This window comes from Nelumbo nucifera, chromosome 3 (genome assembly GCF_055504915.1).
Source record: "Nelumbo nucifera cultivar China Antique chromosome 3, China Antique-T2T, whole genome shotgun sequence".
NCBI lineage: Eukaryota > Viridiplantae > Streptophyta > Magnoliopsida > Proteales > Nelumbonaceae > Nelumbo > Nelumbo nucifera.
Genome location: NC_142651.1, coordinates 99724896 through 99744842, shown reverse-complemented (window position 1 = coordinate 99744842; position 19947 = coordinate 99724896). Strand labels below are relative to the sequence as shown.

At 40.3% G+C, this 19947-nt stretch overlaps 1 protein-coding gene across 4 annotated transcripts in view; it reads right to left on the bottom strand.

The window, feature by feature from the left end:
• Positions 1 to 217: 217 nt before the first annotated feature.
• The window catches only part of LOC104588945 (phytyl ester synthase 1, chloroplastic-like), a 124222-nt gene continuing 104492 nt past the window's right edge, over positions 218 to 19947 (bottom strand). For all 4 annotated transcript variants that reach the window (XM_088902287.1, XM_088902286.1, XM_088902285.1 and 1 more), the window contains exons 10-14: positions 3956 to 4089; positions 3511 to 3880; positions 2556 to 2669; positions 774 to 859; positions 218 to 664 (exon numbers count right to left, since the gene is read on the bottom strand). In XM_088902287.1, the coding sequence (XP_088758413.1) occupies positions 361 to 664; positions 774 to 859; positions 2556 to 2669; positions 3511 to 3880; positions 3956 to 4089 (1008 nt within the window). In that variant the 3' untranslated portion in view covers positions 218 to 360. The remainder of the gene's footprint in view (positions 665 to 773; positions 860 to 2555; positions 2670 to 3510; positions 3881 to 3955; positions 4090 to 19947) is intronic.

Below are 19947 nucleotides of genomic sequence, written 5' to 3'. Positions count from 1 at the left end.
GGGAAGATTGCAGCTGGTGTAACCCATTGCACTGTGGAAGCGATTGGAAGGGGAACAAAATCAGATTAGAGGATAGTGCCTCACAGAAAAGGATGAATATGCCTCGGTAGCATCCATAGGTTACAATTATATTCAATTATTCAAATGTCCAATTAGGGCAGAAAATCCAACATATTTGGAGGGTATAACCGGCTATTTAGGAATTAGGACAACTATGTAAGTGTAACTTGGCAAGAATTAGATCAACCCAAAATACTAGGCTCTCTATCCATAAAGAGTTCATCTTATTTGCATATATTCAAAGAACATACAATTGCATCTTGTATACCAACTTAAATCATGGCTAAAATAAAAAATAGATCATGGTGTAAATGTGGGGACTTGATCTGCAGGAGCTGAGAAAGCCCTATATATAGTCCTCTGTATGACATCCCTGTATGGATCCTCCTCCCTTTTCTTTACCAAATAAGACATTATGCCTTCAACTTCAGATTTTATGTGCAAGTACAATTTATTGGCTTTCTCTCTATCTTTCAGTAGTATCTTCTCTCTTCCCCTTGTTTCAATTGGTTTTCCAAATAGATAGTAAAAGCGGCCTGGTATCTTTGGAAAAATTCCAGGGTAGAACATGTCCTGGTTTGCAACCTCCCCACTTGAATCATTCCTGTAACAAGAGTGTCAATCATAAGAGTTTTTTTTACCATTGAAGATGGATAGATTTATGGATGAATCTGGAAGTAAGGGTCAAATATGATAGGATAGAACAACATTACCTTAATCTTATAACATTTTGATTGCTTTCCTTTAACCAGTCTCTAACAAAGGGAATGCCCATTAGATCATTGTAATCGATAACGAGCTGCAACATCCAATGCAATCGATGTTAACCAGGTAGGTTAAAGTGTATCATGATCTCAATGACAAATACAGAAAATCCAGCCAAACTCCAATTTAAATGGGAAAAATGTGTGTTGGAACGGGTAAAAGTGGTGGGCTCACTTGCCGAGCTTCCCCAAGTAACCAAGCAATATTCTACATGACAATTTAGTTGGAAGCTTAAAAACCTTCCCAACATCTACTCTTTTCAAACCCAAAGCACTTGCGTCTTTCAATAAAAGTCAACTTTGAAGAGCAAATATATATTGCAAGAATTGCACTAACATCCCATGAAAGATACAGTTCCAACCATGGATCAGAGTATCAGTATTGAATATCGTATCGGACAACTTGGATATGGATACACTTTCGAAATGCATGGATACAGAAAAAAAATGGAAACGCTTGGATATGCTAGGGAAACACATAATTTCCATAAATATATTAATAATACTAAATTTAAAATCAAACAGCGACAAATAATGTATAAATACATAGCAAGTGTATATTTAAAGGGCGTATATGAAAAATATATTACAATTAATATAACGGGATGCATGGATATCATAAAATTTTATTGATAATCATCAATCAAGAATACAAGACACATAACATATGCACATATTATATTTTAATTATTATATCAATTATTTTCTATTTTACTATTTTTACTTTTTTACATTAACAAAAAGTAAACCAAATATTAAATTCTAAGGTGCAAATTAAAATATCAATTAATAATTTATAAAAATATATAATCTCAATTTAAAATATATCGAATCTGTTAAAATTTCTAAGATACATATCATATGCAAATTTGTAATTTTTAATTACTAAAATAATTATTCCATTATCAATGTTTTTGTTTTCTATATTTTTTCTAAAATTAAAAACCATTTTTTTGATATAAATGTTGCTTATTAGATTTGATAGATTTTATTTAATATTATATTCTTAAATATTTCGTAAACATTTTTTTAATTTTTTGTAAATAGTTAATATGTTGTTATTTAATGTAATGTAAATTAAAATATCAGTTATATATATATATATATATATATATATATAAAATTTAAGTACTAAAATAATTATTCTATTATTAATGTTTTATTTGTATAAATTTCTTGAGATTAAATCATCTTTTGATTTTAGTGTGCATTTTTAGATTATTTATTCCATTATTTAATAAAATATTAATTTTGAATATTATTCATTTTAATTTTTAGTTTGAGTTGTTAAACATAAGTATGTGTTATTTATTTGGATTACGTGTAGATACTAAATTTAATAAAAGTTATTTTATCTCACTTATTAACATAAGAAGCAAAATGGCCTAGTTGTTTAAGGGTCGATTTAAGATTAAGGCGTGCTGCACGCTAGGCGACCAGGGTTCAAATCCCTTTATCATCATTTTTTAGTAGAAGGGCGTGGCATATTGATGCGTATCAGCCGATACAATGTGATATGGCCCGATATGCCCCTGTATCAGCCCGATACACATGATTGGCAAGACACACCTCCAGTCATAGTGTATCTCAGTCATAGAGAATTCAACGACGTAAAAAGATCGGAGGAATCCAGTGATAAGAAAATCCCAGAAAAAGAAGGGTTCCACTATGATACATGGTACTGGATAACAGAATGTTTAAGATAAAACATTATTAGATTAAAAAACTTACCTCTGCAATATCATCTTCTCCAACAACTCCAAAAGGTACAATTGTTGCCCCAAATCTAGCTGCCATTCTCACAAATTCAGGCTGATCAGGCCAAAATAACTTATATTCTTCACCCTGACAATCATCAAGGCATGTATAACCATTAGAAGAAAGATACACGAGAGCTAAAGTATTACCAAGCAATCAAATATAAACTTATGCGGGAACAATTGGGTCATTTAGTGGGCACCCATAGATGACCTAGGAATCTTCCACATAGCAAATTAACTTGGATCTCCAAGAGTCAAAAGGAGTCTCCATATTTCTCTTCCCATTCTTTCAGCTCAAAAGACCTTGCCATGCGTTCAAAATGGACCTTTTTATGGATAACTTTTATATTAAAAAATTGAAGTACCAATAACCATTATCAATTGGGCTAAACTCCAATACAAGGTCGGGTAATAGGGACAAAATGGACTGTGCAATTAATTAAACACATGGCTTATGTAACCCAAATATGACAAGGACATGGTTGGACAAGATGTTGAATATGGAAATTACAGTAAAAAAAGTAAATATCAAGTCTGAGAGATGATACAACAGCCTTGTATGGGTACTTGGGTATCATTTCATGTGTCTGATCAAATACGTTGCCTATCTCAAGGGCAGTCTGGATTGGCCACAGGATTCCTCCACATGGGAGATATAAGTGGGGCTTGTATAGGAAAGCTCTCTATTTGACCCAATTAGGGAGAATTTTTTCGTATATATATATTCATATAAGTGGACATGCACATGTACGTACATAAATTCAGCATTTCAATGTCCAATGACTACATACATAAAAGAACAATAAAATGATCATTCGGGTTTGTTAAGGACATTCATTAAAAAATATGGCAATGATACGAAAACATTTTTTTAGCAAGAAAAAGGAGAAGATTTATCACAAATAACACAAAGAAAATCCACATACCTTGCGATGGAGAGCCTCACGTACACCACCAGGATAAAGAAGAACATATGATTTTGTTGATAACAACTTATAGAGGTTGCTAGGAGAGACAGGTGATGCACCAAAGATTCTCAAGTGATCAAAGTGGGAGAATTCTTGTAAAGAAGTTTCAACAGTCTTGGTAAACAATATTGGGTGAGCCATACCACGAACCATAACCTTCTTCTCCCTCAAGAATGCCTCAACAATGGGAGCAAGTTCCAATCCCATAAGCATGTGATAACCAATTAGTAGAATGGGCCCTTCGTTGGGAACCCCTGCAAGACCCCTCACTATCTTGCCATCTTCCAATGTTGAAAGCATCACAGAGCTTGTAGCGAAATTAAATAGTCTGCACTTGTGTGTTGACATCATAAATATTGCATAAACCCATGAAAATGTAATTGTGCTGTGATGGAAAACTTACTTATATTGTTGATTAACTGCATTTCTGTATTCTGTCATTGTAGGAGGAATAAAATCTGAGGTATAATCATGTCGCCTTGAGCGTCGGTATGTACTTGTGCCTTTAATAACAGTCAACAGATTAATTCCATCTTCCTGCACCATTTTTATGTTCATTTGGTCAGTTAAGTTCCAATGAGGTTTTATAATGAAATTGTACAAGGTTATGCTCATTGGAATGTACCTCTAGATATTGTGTTACATTATCACACAAGACAAGAAGGTAAACTTGTAAAGTACATGATGCAAGAAAATTTTGGGGGAATCTAGAAGTTATGTTTTGGGAACCTGCCCAACTGAGGCACTACTCCGAGAGAGAGAGAGAAGGTTCACACTTGATTCTTTGCATGTAGTTGATTGTCTCTTAGGATGGACAATGTAATAGCAAGATGCTGTCAATCCAGACTATATACTAAGATGTCATAAAAAAGACAAGTATAAACGACAGAGACAATGGCGAAAGGCCCCATCCAGTAATGATTGGAACATCAAAGGTGCATTTTTTTAATCAGAAATGGTAATTTTCATTAAAAAAGAGATTTCAAAGTACAACTGTTAACCACCCCAGGGAAGGGTGTTAACCCCAAAACACTAGAAGATTACAAGTTACAACACAGCCCAAAAAAAAATTATCCCTAATAGTCCCTTGCTTTGCCAAGGTATCAGCTATCTGATTAGCTGATCTTATAGTCCATTTGAAGCACACTCCAATCTCCCTTGCTATGCAATAGATTTCCCTCACCTGATTGTATCCACCCAATTAGCAACTTACAGTCCCCTTCTACCTCAACTTGGTGGAGGCCCAACTGTTTAGTGAACATTACACCTTGAAACAAAGCCATCACCTCTGCTCTTAGTGAATCACCCACTCCTATTGATCCTAAACAATTCAACCAATTTCAACCAATGAGTAACCTTATCGAATCAAATTAGGTCATATATGAATTCGATTTGATTATGTCGAATCTCGAATTTGAAATTGGATTTTCGAATACTGTTGACACCCCTAGTTAGTAGATTGAAAACATTGTAAAAAGGGGAACAAGTGAAATAACTAGAAGGGGAAGGTGTCCAAATTATGCTATCAACGCAGAATTGATCCAAGAAAACTGATCCTAGAAGAGCATTTGTCAAGCAAACAACGCCACCAAAAATTCGTAGTGGCCATCATGCATTTTGAAAGCTGCCTTGTGGTGCTGGTGATAAGTGATAACCGGACTTAAGGTCCAACTTGGAAAAGATAGTGGCTGCCTTCAGCTCATCTAAGAGTTCCTCAATTTGTGGAATTGGGAATTTGTCCTACTCCTTCACGGTGATATGGTTCAAGGCTCTATAATTGATGCAAAATCACCATGTACCACCTTTCTTTTTAACCAAAAGGACAGGTGAGGAATATGGGCTTGAACTGGGCTGAATGTGTTGTTTCTGCAATAATTCTTTCACTAATTTCTCTATTTCAGCCTTCTAAGAATATGGATACCTATAGGGATTGGATAAATTAGACCAGAAACTGATTGATTTCTGATATAGATTCAGTAGAAAAAGAAGAGAAAAGAAGGTCACGAACAGAAGAAAAAGGGAAGAGAAGAAGAGAAGAGGAAAGAGGGAAAGAAAGGGTGCGGTTCAATAATTCTGCCGCCCCATCAGATTAGTATTTATAGTTTGCATCTTAACTGTATTGGAGTTACATAAATACCCCTTCTGAAACAGAAATAAATATAAAGCAATATGTCTAGCCTAACTACCATAACTACCATGCAATAAATATATAAAAAATATTAGTGGGACCACACACACACTAACAACTATCTCTACACTCCCCCTCTTGGGAGTAGATGTTAATCATTCCCAACTTGCGTAGATCTGTCTCCAACTTGGTCTTTGTAACCACCTTAGTGAAGAGATCAGCTAGCTGCATATCTGAGGCAATATATGGAAAACACACTTCTTGAGATGCAACTCTCTCTCAGATAAAGTGTCGGTCCACTTCAATGTGATTAGTTCTGTCGTGCTGTATCGGATTATGAGCAATGTTAATTGCAGCCTGATTATTGCAATACAACACCAGAGGCTTCTCATATTCAACACCCGGCTTATCAAGTAAAGATCGCAACTATAACACTTCAGCCACTCCATTAGCCATAGATCTGTATTCAGCTTCAGCACTGGAGCGAGCAACGACATTTTGTTTCTTACTCCTCCAAGAAACAAGATTCCCCCCTACAAAAGCACAATACCCAAAGGTAGATCTCCTGTCATCAACACAACCGGCCCAATCAGCATCTGTGTATGTTTCTATTTTCATGTGACCGTTATTCTAGAAGAGCATACCTCTCCCGAGGCATCTCTTTAGATAGGCAAGTATCCTTTCCACTGCAAGGTGGGTGGTTTTGGGAGAATGCATGTATTGGCTAACAACACTGACAGCATAAGAAATGTCCGGTCGTGTTAAGCAAAGATAAAGAAGTTTGCCAACCAACCACTGATACATAACTCTATCTTCAAGAGGCTCTCCACTTTCTGCACTTATCTTGTGGTTTAGTTCAATGGGATTGTTGGTTGGTTTAAGTCCCAACTTCCCAGTTTCTTCCAACAAATCAAGAACATACTTTCTTTGGGAGACAAAGATGCCATGCTTAGATCTAGCTACCTCAATTCCCAAGTAGTAGCGTAGTTCCTCCAAATCTTTTACTTCAAACTCTTGGTGAAGAAGTTGCTTGAGGGTGTCAATCTCACCAATGTCACTTCCTATTACTACAATATCATCAACATAGATTATTGATAAAAAAAAATATCATCAATATAGATAGCAAGAAAGGTCAAATTGGAGTATGTTTTCTTAAAGAAAAGAGTGTGATTTGATTGAGCTTGAACATAGCCAAATTTTTCTAAAGCCAGTCTAAATCTATCAAACCAGGCTCTTGGGAATTGTTTCAGTCCATATAAAGCCTTCTTCAGTTGGCAAACCTTCTTTCCTACCTCTGCACCATAAAAACTGGGGGCAACTCCATGTACACCTCCTCTTGTAGATCTCCATTGAGGAATGCATTCTTAATATCCATCTGAACCAGTGGCCATGGGAAATTTGCAGCAATGGATAATAAAATTCTGATGGTATTCATCTTGGCTACTGGTGCAAACATCTCCAAATAATCAATGCCATAAGTTTGTGTGAATCCCTTTGCAATCAATCTGGCCTTATACCTTTCTACGAAGCCATCAACATTATATTTCACTGTAAACACCCATGTACACCCAATAGGCTTCTTCCCCTCAAGATAGTCAACCAACTCCTATGTATTGTTTTTAACAAGAGCATCCATTTCTACTTTCATTGCATCTTTCCACTCAGGTACTAATAAAGCTTCTTGTACTGTTCTGAGAATAGGAATAGTAGCAATAAAGGCCAAGAAGGATCTATAGGATTGTGAAAGTCCATCATAAGAGAGAAACTGGGAGATACAATGAGCAGTGGATGAAGTACAACGACGCTTCCCCTTACAAATTGCAATTGGGAGGTCAAGGTCATCTAAAGGTAGGGGCTGAAGCTTAGCAGTGTAGGTATATCATCTGCAACAGTGGACTTAGTGGTCTCAGTAGTGGAGGTGGTACCTGGATCTAGAGCTGTAAAAGGAACCGGGATCGGCCTGGACTGCTGAGAACCAAAATCAACCTGTCTCCACCATATGTGAAACACCCTCAATTCCCTGCACTTCTGACAACCCTCTTCACCACTCTCCCCTTTAGTGACCGGAATAGGTAATGGAACTTTTGGAGCTGAATTACCCAACTCACCACTCTCCCCCTGAGAATAAACCTTATGATAGAAGTTGCTCGATCTAAGGATGGGATCCTTATCTCTCAACGAAAGTATGTGCTTGACTTGCTCACTGTAACAGGGAAGATGGGTGCTAGACCAGTTGCTACTCCTATTGATATGAGTCATAAACTCTTTGCTTCAGATGGAGTATTGTTGAAAGATAAGGGAGTCTTCCAGAGGTTACTTGGGAAGCTGCTCTAGTCAGTTCATGCATGCTCCTAGGGACACTCACATGGCAGCAACAGAACGGATTCTGTGTTATTTGAAGGGTTCTCCTAGAAAGGGAATTCTATTTGCTAAGCATAGTCATATAAAACTTGAAGCCTACACAGGTGTTGATTGGGCCGGAAATATTGATGATAGAAGATCTACTTCTGGGTACTGTAGCTTGGTGGCAGGTAATATTGTTTCTTGGAGAAGTAAGAAACAATCAGTTATTGCCAGATCTTCAGCCGAAGCTGAATACAGGGCCATGGCTCATGGAGTTTCTGAGCTGTTCTGGCTTCGATCATTGATGGAGGAACTGGGTATTGAGCATGATAAGCCATTAATGTTATATTGTGATAATCAGGCTGCCATCAACATTGCTCACAATCCAGTGCAACATGACAGAACCAAACATATTGAAGTTGACAGACATTTTATTCAAGAAAGAGTGGCTTTTGGAGACGTTTGTCTACCTTTTATCTCTTCTGAAGGACAGTTAGCTGATTTCCTTACCAAGGGCATCCCCAAGGCTAAACTTCAGCATGATATTGGCAAGCTTGGCATGATTGACATCTATGCTCAGCTTGAGGGGGAATGTAGAGAAGATGGGCCGAATGGCCCATAGACAGTTTTCTTATTTTGTCTCTTTATGTTCTTTGCTGTAATGGGCCCCAACTTGGGCATTTTCTCTTATTTTATGTATTTTAATTATTCGCCCAACTAAGGGCCTCTCTGTAAATTACTGAAATTAAGTTAATGAAAAGGGATTAGGGGTGTAAGAGGAGGTTATGTTCGAAAATCTCTCTCTGAACCCTTATTGCTGCCATCTTCTTCTTCCTCTTCTTGAATCTTGATTTCTGCTACTCTCAATCACTTTTCTACAGCTTTTTAAACAGTCCATTCATTTCAGAAGGCTGTTTTTCTTCTCAAACATTGGTCCATGATTTGCAAATCCGTCTCTGATGGCTGTGGCAATGGTCCTTTTGGAATGTCCAACTCTTGTCAATAGGTTGAAGAACAAGAATTAGTGATTTAAAGAAGCTGGTGGTGGCCTCAAAGGAAAAATCAGAGACAGCACCAAATAAATATATATTTTTTTTCATTATCAAAGATGGTACATTTTTGCTTAAAATGCAAACTTTCTTTTAGTTTTATCTGTATTCTGTAAAAGGGTAACTCAGCTGTTCATGTGGAAGCATTACATGGTTTTGATCGTCAAGGGGAGTGGTTTGCTACTCCCCCCCCCCTCATTTCACTCATCTGTTTGCTACAACCCAACGGATTCCGGCAAAAAGGCTTAGTGTTAACCATTAATGTGATTGGTAGTAGAGTTATAGTCAATCTGTTTAAGTCATGTTTTTTTTAATCTGTTTTCTCATCAATGGAGGTTCAAGTTGACAAAGGAAAAAAAAGGGCATTATTCCAATGAGACATTAGTTCTCAACAATTTGCTTTGGCTAATCAGACTTTAAGAAGCCATGCATTTATACCTGATTTTCCTTCTAATAGGAGCCATATGGGTCAGTATAGGGTTGCCATGGCCATGCATCAAATGTCCAGGCAATTTTGTTGATGGGTACCACCCAAGAGAAATTACTGGTCTGAGAGGCTAGATTACTGCAAAAGAAGCTGATATTATTGCCCCATTTGGATTGAATTGACAGCAATCTTTACAAGTCAACTGTTCACCAAGTGCTGAATCTATCAGAGCCCAACTTGATCATTCAAAAGTTGGATAGCCCAAATCAGCAATTAGACCAGGCAGATAGAACAATCTTGATCAACACAAGCATGTAATGTTGATTTATCCCAATGAATTGGGAAAAAAGTCTTTTATGGGAAGATACCCTTGTTAGGATTGGATGCGGTTTAAACTTAAAATTTTGAATAAGGATTTGTGACCAATCCATTTTGGGTAGCTTTAGCAGCTTAGGTATATTTCTTTTATGGATAAAAATTATTGTTGGTCAGCATTAATTGCATTGGGCATGACTGTTTTAGGTGGGCAGAGTTAGAAGAATCATCAAAAACATACATGTTGATAGATAAATGCTGATTTTAGAAGTTTGGGGATATGGGCATTATAAGGATTAGAAATTAAAATAAAACATTACTTGGGTAAGTGGCTATGGAGGGTTGGGAGGAGAGATGTTGTGTGGGGTAGGGGGATGATATACAAATATGGTGTGGCAAGATTTCAATGGCATACAAAGGAAGTTTCATCTTCATATGGGGTTTATATTTAGAAAGGAATAATGAAGTTTCACATAGTATTTGTGGGTTATGCCAAATTTGTTGTGGGTTGGGTTGCTTGACTTGAAGAACTTCAACTACATCGAGCTTGTCTTAGGGTTTGGGCCCATTGAAAATTTGACAAATTCCCAACCCAACCCAATTCAAGTTGCACTCCTAATTGTGCGTGATGGGAGTAGAGCAAGGTTTTTGGAAGATGATTGGTGTAGGAAAGGTAGACTTTGTGATATATGTCCAAGATTGTATAGACTTGACTCAAAGGGCATTTCATTCAGCCAATCCTTTGAAAAAGGGGAGATCGGATTGTGCAATACTTGGTATTTGGGTGTCCACTGCTAGAAAAAGAATTGGAGAAATGTTCTATTTTGTTCTCAAAATGTTGGAAATGAGATTTCCATGTGTTCATTCAAAGCCAAATGTACTCAATTTTACATTCTCTTTGTTAATAAAAGTTATATTTTTCATGAGGCATGCTTTCTACAATTACTTTTCTTTATAATTGTTTAGTTCATAAGCAATATTATAGGGAATCCAAATGATAGGTGAGACTTACCATGAGAGATCTAGGTAGCCCAGTTTCTTATATACCTAAAATATCCTGACTAAGGGTGAGCCTGGACTACTCACCTTAAAGGTTAGCACATGGATGGTTTCTGAAGATGATCAAGACTGCTATCAGTCTTGGGCACTAAGGAATTTCAGGTTCGAACAGAAGAGAAAGTGAAGAAGAAAGAGGAGAAAGATTAGTGAGAGAGCAGTAGAACACAGGTTTGAAAGGAAGGACAGATTCTGAATGATCTGCCGCCGCCACTTCAATTTAATATTTATATGTTATGCTAGTTACATGAAAGGACATATCTGCCCTTGGTGTTTACATCATAACACTTAACAATATAAAAAACTGAAATGTAAATAACAGAACTAGAATAACAGAATAACATAACAGATAGACTAGGTATATTCTACCCTACGGACAGAGTGGCCCCACAGCAGTTTCTCTACACTCCCCCTCAAGTTGGGAGTAAATGTTTATCATTCCCAACTTGGATAGATCCGCTTCTAGCTTCTTTCTTGATACAGCTTTAGTGAGGATATCTGCTAGTTGCATACTGGATGTGATGTAAGGGAGGCATATTTCTTGAGATGAGACCCTCTCTCGTACAAAATGTCGGTCAACTTCAATGTGTTTGGTTCTGTCATGCTGCACTAGATTATGTGCTATATTAATGGTTGCTTGATTATCACAATACAGCATTAGAGGCTTCTCATACTCAATACCCAACTCCTCAAGTAGAGATCTTAGCCATAGGATTTCAGCCACTCCGTTGGCCATGGACCTGTATTCTGCTTCAGCACTAGACCGGGAGACAATACTTTGTTTCTTACTTCTCCAGGAGACAATGTTTCCTCCCACAAGGGCACAATATCCTGAGGTAGACCGTCTGTCATCGACACTCCCAGCCCAATCGACATCTGTATAGACCTCCACCTTCATGTGGCTATTGTTCTTGAACAGTATACCCCTACCCGGGCATCTCTTCAAGTAGGCTAGAATTCTTTCTGCCGCAAGAAGATGTGTGGTTCTAGGAGAATGCATGTACTGGCTGACAACACTAACAGCATAAGTAATATCCGGCCGAGTGAGGCAGAGATATAGGAGCTTTCCTACCAACCGCTGGAACATAACTTTGTCTTCAAGCAGCTTCCCACTCTCTGCACTAATCCTGTGGTTCTTGTTGAAGTTTGACCTGCCCTAGAATTCTGTCTTGTTCGTTGACTGTAAAGTAAACAGCAAGAAGTAGGAGAGGAAAGAAGAAGAGAGAAAAGAGAGGAAAGAGAGAAAGGCTGGTTCGAATTAGAGAAAAAGATATCCCTAGATTCGGCCAGACCTGTTATTATATTATTAACTTATTGGAAAAGACTTAAGTTCCCTTCTTTAAGTAAGAGGCACTCGAACTAACATAACAATACACATCAACATTCTCAACAAGTACAAAGGACCGAAATACCCCTTCACTAACACCACTAACACTCCCCCTCAAGCTGGTGAATATATATCATATAATCCCAGCTTGTTACATATGTAGTCCACTCTCCCCAGACTCAAACCTTTTGTAAACAAGTCTGCCCACTGGTTTCCCGTACTAACATATGCAGTTTCTATCACCCCATTCAGCACCTTCTCTCTCACAAAATGACAGTCAACTTCGATGTGCTTGGTTCTTTCATGAAACACCGGATTGGAAGAGATATGAACCGCTGCCTGATTGTCACAATAGAGCTTCATTGGAGTACTGATGTCATATCCTATCTCCTGTAGAAGGTTCCTCAGCCACACTAATTCACAAGTAGTATGTGCCATGGCCCTATATTCTGCTTCTGCACTGCTTCTTGCCACAACTGTTTGCTTCTTACTTTTCCACGTTACCAGGTTGCCCCCCAGAAAGGTGCAATAGCCTGTGGTAGATCGTCTATCAGACATAGAACCTGCCCAATCAGCATCGGTGTATCCTTCTACTACCAGTTTTCCACCACTCCTATACAGCAAACCATGACCAGGAGCTCCTTTCAGATACCGCACAATCCTTAGCACTGCATTCCAATGTGGGACCAAAGGTTTCTGCATGAACTGACTCACCACACTAACTGCAAATGAAATATCTAGCCGAGTAATGGTTTGATAGTTTAGTTTGCCTACAAGTCGTCGGTATTTGCCAGGGTCTTCAAATACTTCACCTATATCACTGCTCAGCCTTGTATTTGTTTCCATAGGTGTCTCAGCCGGTTTAGTACCCAACAACCCTGTTTCTTCCAGTAAATCAAGCACATATTTCCTCTGACACAAATTAATGCCATGCTTAGATCTTGCTACCTCTATGCCCAAAAAGTATTCAACTTGCCAAGGTCCTTTGTCTGAAAGTGTTCTTGTAGGAATGCCTTCAATCTGTCAATGCCCATTTTATCATTCCCAGTCACAACGATATCATCCACATACACCACCAATATTATTTTGCCTGCCGACGAGTCAAAACTGAAGACAAAGTGATCAACTTGGCACTGTTTCATACCAAACTTCTTGACCACCTCACTGAACCTACCAAACCATGCTCGAGGGGACTGTTTAAGTCCATAAATAGCCTTCTTAAGTCTGCATACCTTGCCATCCTCCCCCTGAGCAACAAACCCTGGTGGTTGCTCCATGTAGACCTCCTCGAGCAAATCACCATGCAAAAAGGCATTTTTGATATCTAGCTGATGGAGAGGCCAATCATACATAGCTGCAAGGGAGATGACAACACGAACTGACCCTATCTTAGCAACCGGGGAGAATGTCTCTGTGTAGTCAATGCCATAGGTTTGGGAGTACCCTTTGGCAACCAGCCGCACCTTCAGGCGCTCAACACGACCATCTGGCAAGTACTTAACACTATACACCCACTTACAACCGACAACTTGCTTCCCAGGAGAAAGAGCGGTGAGATCCCAAGTGTGATTATGATGCAGAGCAGAGAGCTCTTCTTCCATAGCACGACACCACTCTGGAGAGGTAAGGGCTTCCTGGACATCCTTAGGAACAACCACGAAGGATAACAAAGAGATGAACTAGTGATGGGAGGTAGAGAGGTGGGTAAGTGAAACAAAATTGGAAATAGGGTGAAGGGTGCAAGTACGTTTACCTTTCTGGAAGGCAATAGGAAGATCTAGGTCAGAGGCTGGTGTCGGAGCTGGAGCTGGATCTGTCGACGGTGATGAAGCTGGAGGAGCTGCAGCCGGTACACACGGGCAATGTGTATACACGTGACAGATGGGTGGACGGTCAACCGACGGTGGCACCGGAGGCAAGGACGTAGGCATGACTGGAACCAGAGGAGGTGGATCAGCCACAGGAAGAGGAAGAGGAGGTGGTAATGTGGAGGAAGCAGCAGCACCAGACCCCACGAAGAACGGAGTAGACTCGAAGAATGTAACATCAGCACAAACCAAGGAACGACGAGAACTGGGATGATAACACTTGTACCCTTTCTGAGTTCGGGAATAGCCAAGGAAGATACACTTTAGGGAACGTGCATCTAACTTGTCAGTCCCGGGGCCCAGATTATGAACGAAGCAGACACACCCAAATACCCGAGGAGAAAGCGGAAACGGAGACATGTTGGGGAATAAGACACTAAAAGGAGAACGACCATCAAGGATAGACGTGGGCATCCGATTAATTAAGAAACAAGAGGTGAGCATTGCATCGCTCCAAAAGATTTTGGGAACATTCATGTGGTGCATGAGGGAGCGTGCCGTTTCTACAAGGTGGCGGTTCTTTCTCTCAGCAACCCCATTTTGTTGCGGAGTGTAGGTACATGAAGTTTGGTGTATAATGCCATGTTGGTCCAAGTATTCTTGAAAAGATGAAGACAAGTATTCACGACCATTATCAGAACGGAAAATTTTGATGTGAACGCCAAATTGATTGCGGATCTCAGCATAAAATTTCTGGAAGGCAAATAATTCACTTCTTTCTTTCATTAAATAGAGCCACGTCATTCTTGAACAGTCATCAACAAAAATAACAAAATATCGGTATCCATTATATGACATCACTTTATAAGGACCCCAAACATTTGAATGAATTAAAGAAAAAAGACTCGACACACGATTATCGACCCTAGAACGAAAGGGAACACGATGGTGTTTCCCAAATTGACATGACTCACAATCTAAAACAGAAAGTTGACTCAATGAAGGGACTAAGGACTGCAACACTTTCAGCGAAGGATGACCAAATCTACAATGCCACTGGAGAGGAGAAATGGATGACTGAAGGGCCGTTGACGTTCGTCCACCACCATCAAGATAATACAGTCCACCGGCTTCATGCCCTCCACCAATCTTCATCCCCGTTTTGAGATCCTGAAAAACACACATAGAAGGGTAAAATGTGATGGAGCACTTAAGGGACTTGGTTAGCTTACTAACAGACATAAAATTAAATGGAAGCTTAGGTACATATAAAACAGAGGATAGGGATACAGGGTCTAAGTCAACATTACCAACACCACAGATAGATGATGTGGAGCCATTAGCAAGGGTAACAGATTGTGATGTTGAGCAATGAGTGAGAGATGAAAACACACCTGGAGTTCCCGTCATGTGATCGGAGGCTCCAGAGTCAATAATCCAGGGGTTGGGTGTGGATGCCAAACAAGCCATACCTGAGTGTGCAAAGGAAGCTGTGTTCTGCTGCGATTTGGATTGAACAAACCTCTCATACTCATCCCGAGGAACACTCACCATCTCCTTGCCTGGACCATCTGAGGAAGTAGAAGGCATCGGGTCAGCTGACCGGTTCTCCTGTCTAGAGCTGAAACTGGTGTCACTAGTCATGGCATGGTTGGCCCACGTCGAGGGAGGACCATGTAAGTCATAGCAGTAGTTAATGGTATGTCCATCCAAACCACAATTACACTTCCGTGGACCCGAGCCACGTCCTCTACCACGAGCTCCCCCTGAATCTCTGCCTCCAGTACGACCACCACCACGGATATGTGTAGATCCACCACTACCACTCCTGCCAGGCTGGGCTCCTTGAGCCCCACTTTTGCCACCACGACCTCTCGACACTGCAAATGCTGATTTATCGGAGACATTAGAATCCATAGATCCAATGGAAGCCCTCCGAAGACGAGCAAACACCTCCTCTAAAGATGGAAGAGCAAATCCCCCTAGTATCTGGGCTTGTACTGGTTCATACTCAGACTTCAGCCCCACCAGAAACCGTGTCACATCAAGCTGCTCTTGCTGTTGCTATTGAACTTTGACATCAGAAGTGAGAGGATGATAGACATTTAACTCATTACGGATATTTCTCACACTGGCATAGTACTCCTCAAGGCTCTGATTTCCCTGTTGCAGATTGAAGTATTCCTGATACAGTTGATATACCCTAGTGGTATTATCTTGACCTAAATACAGTTTCTTAGCATGATCCCACACCTCTTTGGCTGTGTCAAGAAACATGAAGTTCACACTGATTTTGGGTTCCATACTGTTCCACAACCATGTAATGATCTGTGCATCTTCCTGTTCCCAGTCTTCATACTCCTGAGAATTAGCGGGGGGTTTCTCCTCTCTTATATGCTTCACTTTCTTCTTCGCCTTCAGAAAAACCTCTACAGACTTGGCCCAAGGGACATAATTCTCTCCATTCAGTTTAATGGAGGTCATTTGGACATTCAGGTAGTCAGTAGATATCATGACACTAGGTTTACTATCACTGTTATCTGCCATTGCCGAACTCCCTTATCACTGAATTCTGAGCACTGACTTATGAGCACTACACACTGCACACTACACACAGACACTTCATCGAAATCTGCACATTGATTTCAACAGTAATAAATACTGAGAACTGCAACACCACAAACCCTACTCACCGAAATCTGCACACTGATTTCAGCAGTATTAAATGCTGAAAACCACACTTGTAACACCACAAACCCTAATCCACAGCTACAGGAAGTTTCACCATTAAGTAGACACTATTGCCCTTCGAATCACACACAAACCAGAATAAACCCTAGCATACTGCAATCTGAAAACCCATCATGCGAAGGGCTAAGACACCTCTCATGTATTCCATAACAGATAATATGCATAAAAAAAACTTTACCTCATCGCCTGAAGGCCAACCACACGAAGGGCTAAGACACCACTGCACCACACGTACCAGCCCTAACTAGGGCTTAGAAACCACAACAACCAATCACCAACGACACAATCGGAGGCATAGGAAACTCCTAGGGAAGAGGGCGATCACTCCTTTTCAGCCCTTTTCCCAGTCTCCAACTCACAGCTGAGAACCCAAGAGAAACCCTAATTCGAATGCGCAGAAGACAGAATTCTAGCAAGTCTGATTTGTTGAACCTCGCTCTGATACCATGTTGAAGTTTGACCTGCCCTAGAATTCTGTCTTGTTCGTTGACTGTAAAGTAAACAGCAAGAAGTAGGAGAGGAAAGAAGAAGAGAGAAAAGAGAGGAAGAGAGAAAGGCTGGTTCGAATTAGAGAAAAAGATATCCCTAGATTCGGTCAGACCTGTTATTATATTATTAACTTATTGGGAAAGACTTAAGTGCCCTTCTTTAAGTAAGAGGCACTCGAACTAACATAACAATACACATCAACATTATCAACAAGTACAAAGGACCGAAATACCCCTTCACTAACACCACTAACAGTTCTGTTCAATGGGTGTATCTACAGGTTTGACACCAAGCTTTCCAGTTTCAGCCAACATATTTAAAACATATTTCCTCTGAGAGACAAAGATCCCCTGTTTAGATCTAGCAACCTTAATGCCCAAAAAATACCGTAGTGTACCCAGATCTTTCACCTCAAACTCTTGATGAAGGAGCTGTTTGAGGGACTCAATCTCATGGCTGTCATTTCCTGTCACCACAATATCATCAACATATACTGCAAATAGTGTCAGTGAAGACTCCACTCTCTTGATGAACAGTGTGTGATCTGATTGGGCCTGTACATAACCGAACTTTCCAAGAGCTAGTCTGAATCTGTCGAACCAAGCTCTAGGTGACTGCTTCAAACCAGACAATGCCTTATTGAGCCGGCAGGCCTTCTTACTTGTCTCTGTATCATAGTATCCAGGAGGCAACTGCATGTAAACCTCTTCCTGCAAGTCCCCATTCAGGAAGGCATTTTTAACATCCATTTGGTACAAAGGCCAAGTGTGGCTTGCTGCAAGAGATAATAGAACCCGAATGGTGGTCATCTTGGCTACCGGGGCAAATGTCTCTAAGTAATCTATACCATAAGTCTGAGTGAACCCTTTTGCAACTAGCCGAGCTTTGTACCTCTCAATGGATCCATCCGCATTGTGCTTCACAGTAAATACCCATCTGCATCCAATTGGTTTCTTTCCTTTGGGCAAGTCGACTAGCTCCCAGGTATTATTTTTCAACAGGGCATCCATTTCAACTTGCATTGCACCTCTCCACTCCGGGACTGATAGGGCCTCTTGTACTGTTCTTGGAATAGGGACATTGGAAATGGAACTAAGGTAAGACCTGTAGGTAGGAGATAGGCGATCATAGGATAAAAAATGGGAAATACAGTGGGCTGTAGATGTGGTACAATGTCGTTTCCCTTTACGGACTGCAATCGGAAGATCAAGTTCATCTGTAGGAGGTGAAATGGCAACAATAGAAGAAGTCTTTGTGTGGGTCCTGGGACTGTAATGTCTGGACCTGGGGCTGTAGATGAGATTGGAGCTAGCCTGGACTGCTGATGATCGGGATCAACCTGCCTGCACCGCTTGTGATAGTCCCTCAACTCCTGATCCCTCTGACCACCCTCACCATTGCAGCTCCCCCTCAACTCCTGATCCCTCTGGCCACCCTCACCATTGCAGCTCCCATCACCCAATGGAATAGGTAAAGGAACTACCCCACTCTCACTGCTCTCCCCCTGAAGACAAGGACTTAAACCCCTACTCTCACTGCTCTCCCCCTGAGGAGAAACCCGAGGATAATAGGGTGTCTCCTCAAAGAAAGTGACATCCACGGAGACGAACTTCCTCCCTGTGACAGGATCATAGCAACAATACCCCTTTTGAGTTTGTGCATAACCAAGGAAAATGCATTTGGAGGCCTTGGGTTCAAACTTGGAGTGATGGGGTCCGAGAAGCTGAACAAAACAGGTACAACCGAATGTTTTAAGGGGAATAGAAAACAACTCATGTGGGTATAGAAGGGAAAAAGGAGATCGCAAATCAAGAACCCGAGAAGGAATCCGATTAATAAGATATACCGCCATGAGGATAGCATCACCCCAGAAGCGAATAGGGACATTGGAGGTAAACATAAGACTTCTAGCCACCTCCAAGATGTGCCTATTCTTCCTTTCTGCAACCCCATTCTGCTGAGGTGTATGAGGGCAAGAGCTTTGATGGATAACCCCATGAGTAAGAAGGTAAGATGCCAATGACTTAGCAAAGTATTCCTTTGCATTATCAGATCTAAGAACTTTAATCTTGACATCAAACTGGGTTAGGATCATTTGGTGAAAGTTTTGGGTCAGGGCGGGAACCTCATCTCGTGAACGCATAAGATAAACCCAAGAAAACCGGGTATGGTCATCAACAAATAACAAAAAATATCTGTACCCACCCATAGAAGGAATGTGATATGGCCCCCAAACATCCGTATGCACAAGATCAAAAGGACGATTACTCCTTTTATTACTCAATGAATAAGAGTTTCTACAATGTTTAGCAAACTCACAGCTTTCACATTGCAACTGGGACAACTCAACAGACTCAAACAAAGTAGGAAACAGACTCTTTAAGGACCGAAAAGACAAATGACCCAATCGGTTATGCCAAAGCATAACCGAACTCACACTCTGGGAAACAAGTGACCTCTTACCCACTAATTCTTCCCGACGAGAACTCTCCCCGAGCAGATAGATCCCATTCGTCTCACGGCCAGTCCCAATCACCTTCTTCGTCTCCAGGTCCTGAAAAACACACCGGTCAGGGAAGAAAGTTACTGAGCAGTTCATGTGTTTGGTAATACTACTGACTGAAATGAGGTTAGTATCAAGGTTAGGAACATGTAAGACAGAAGACAAGGAGATCGTATCTGATAACTTAATGTCCCCCTTC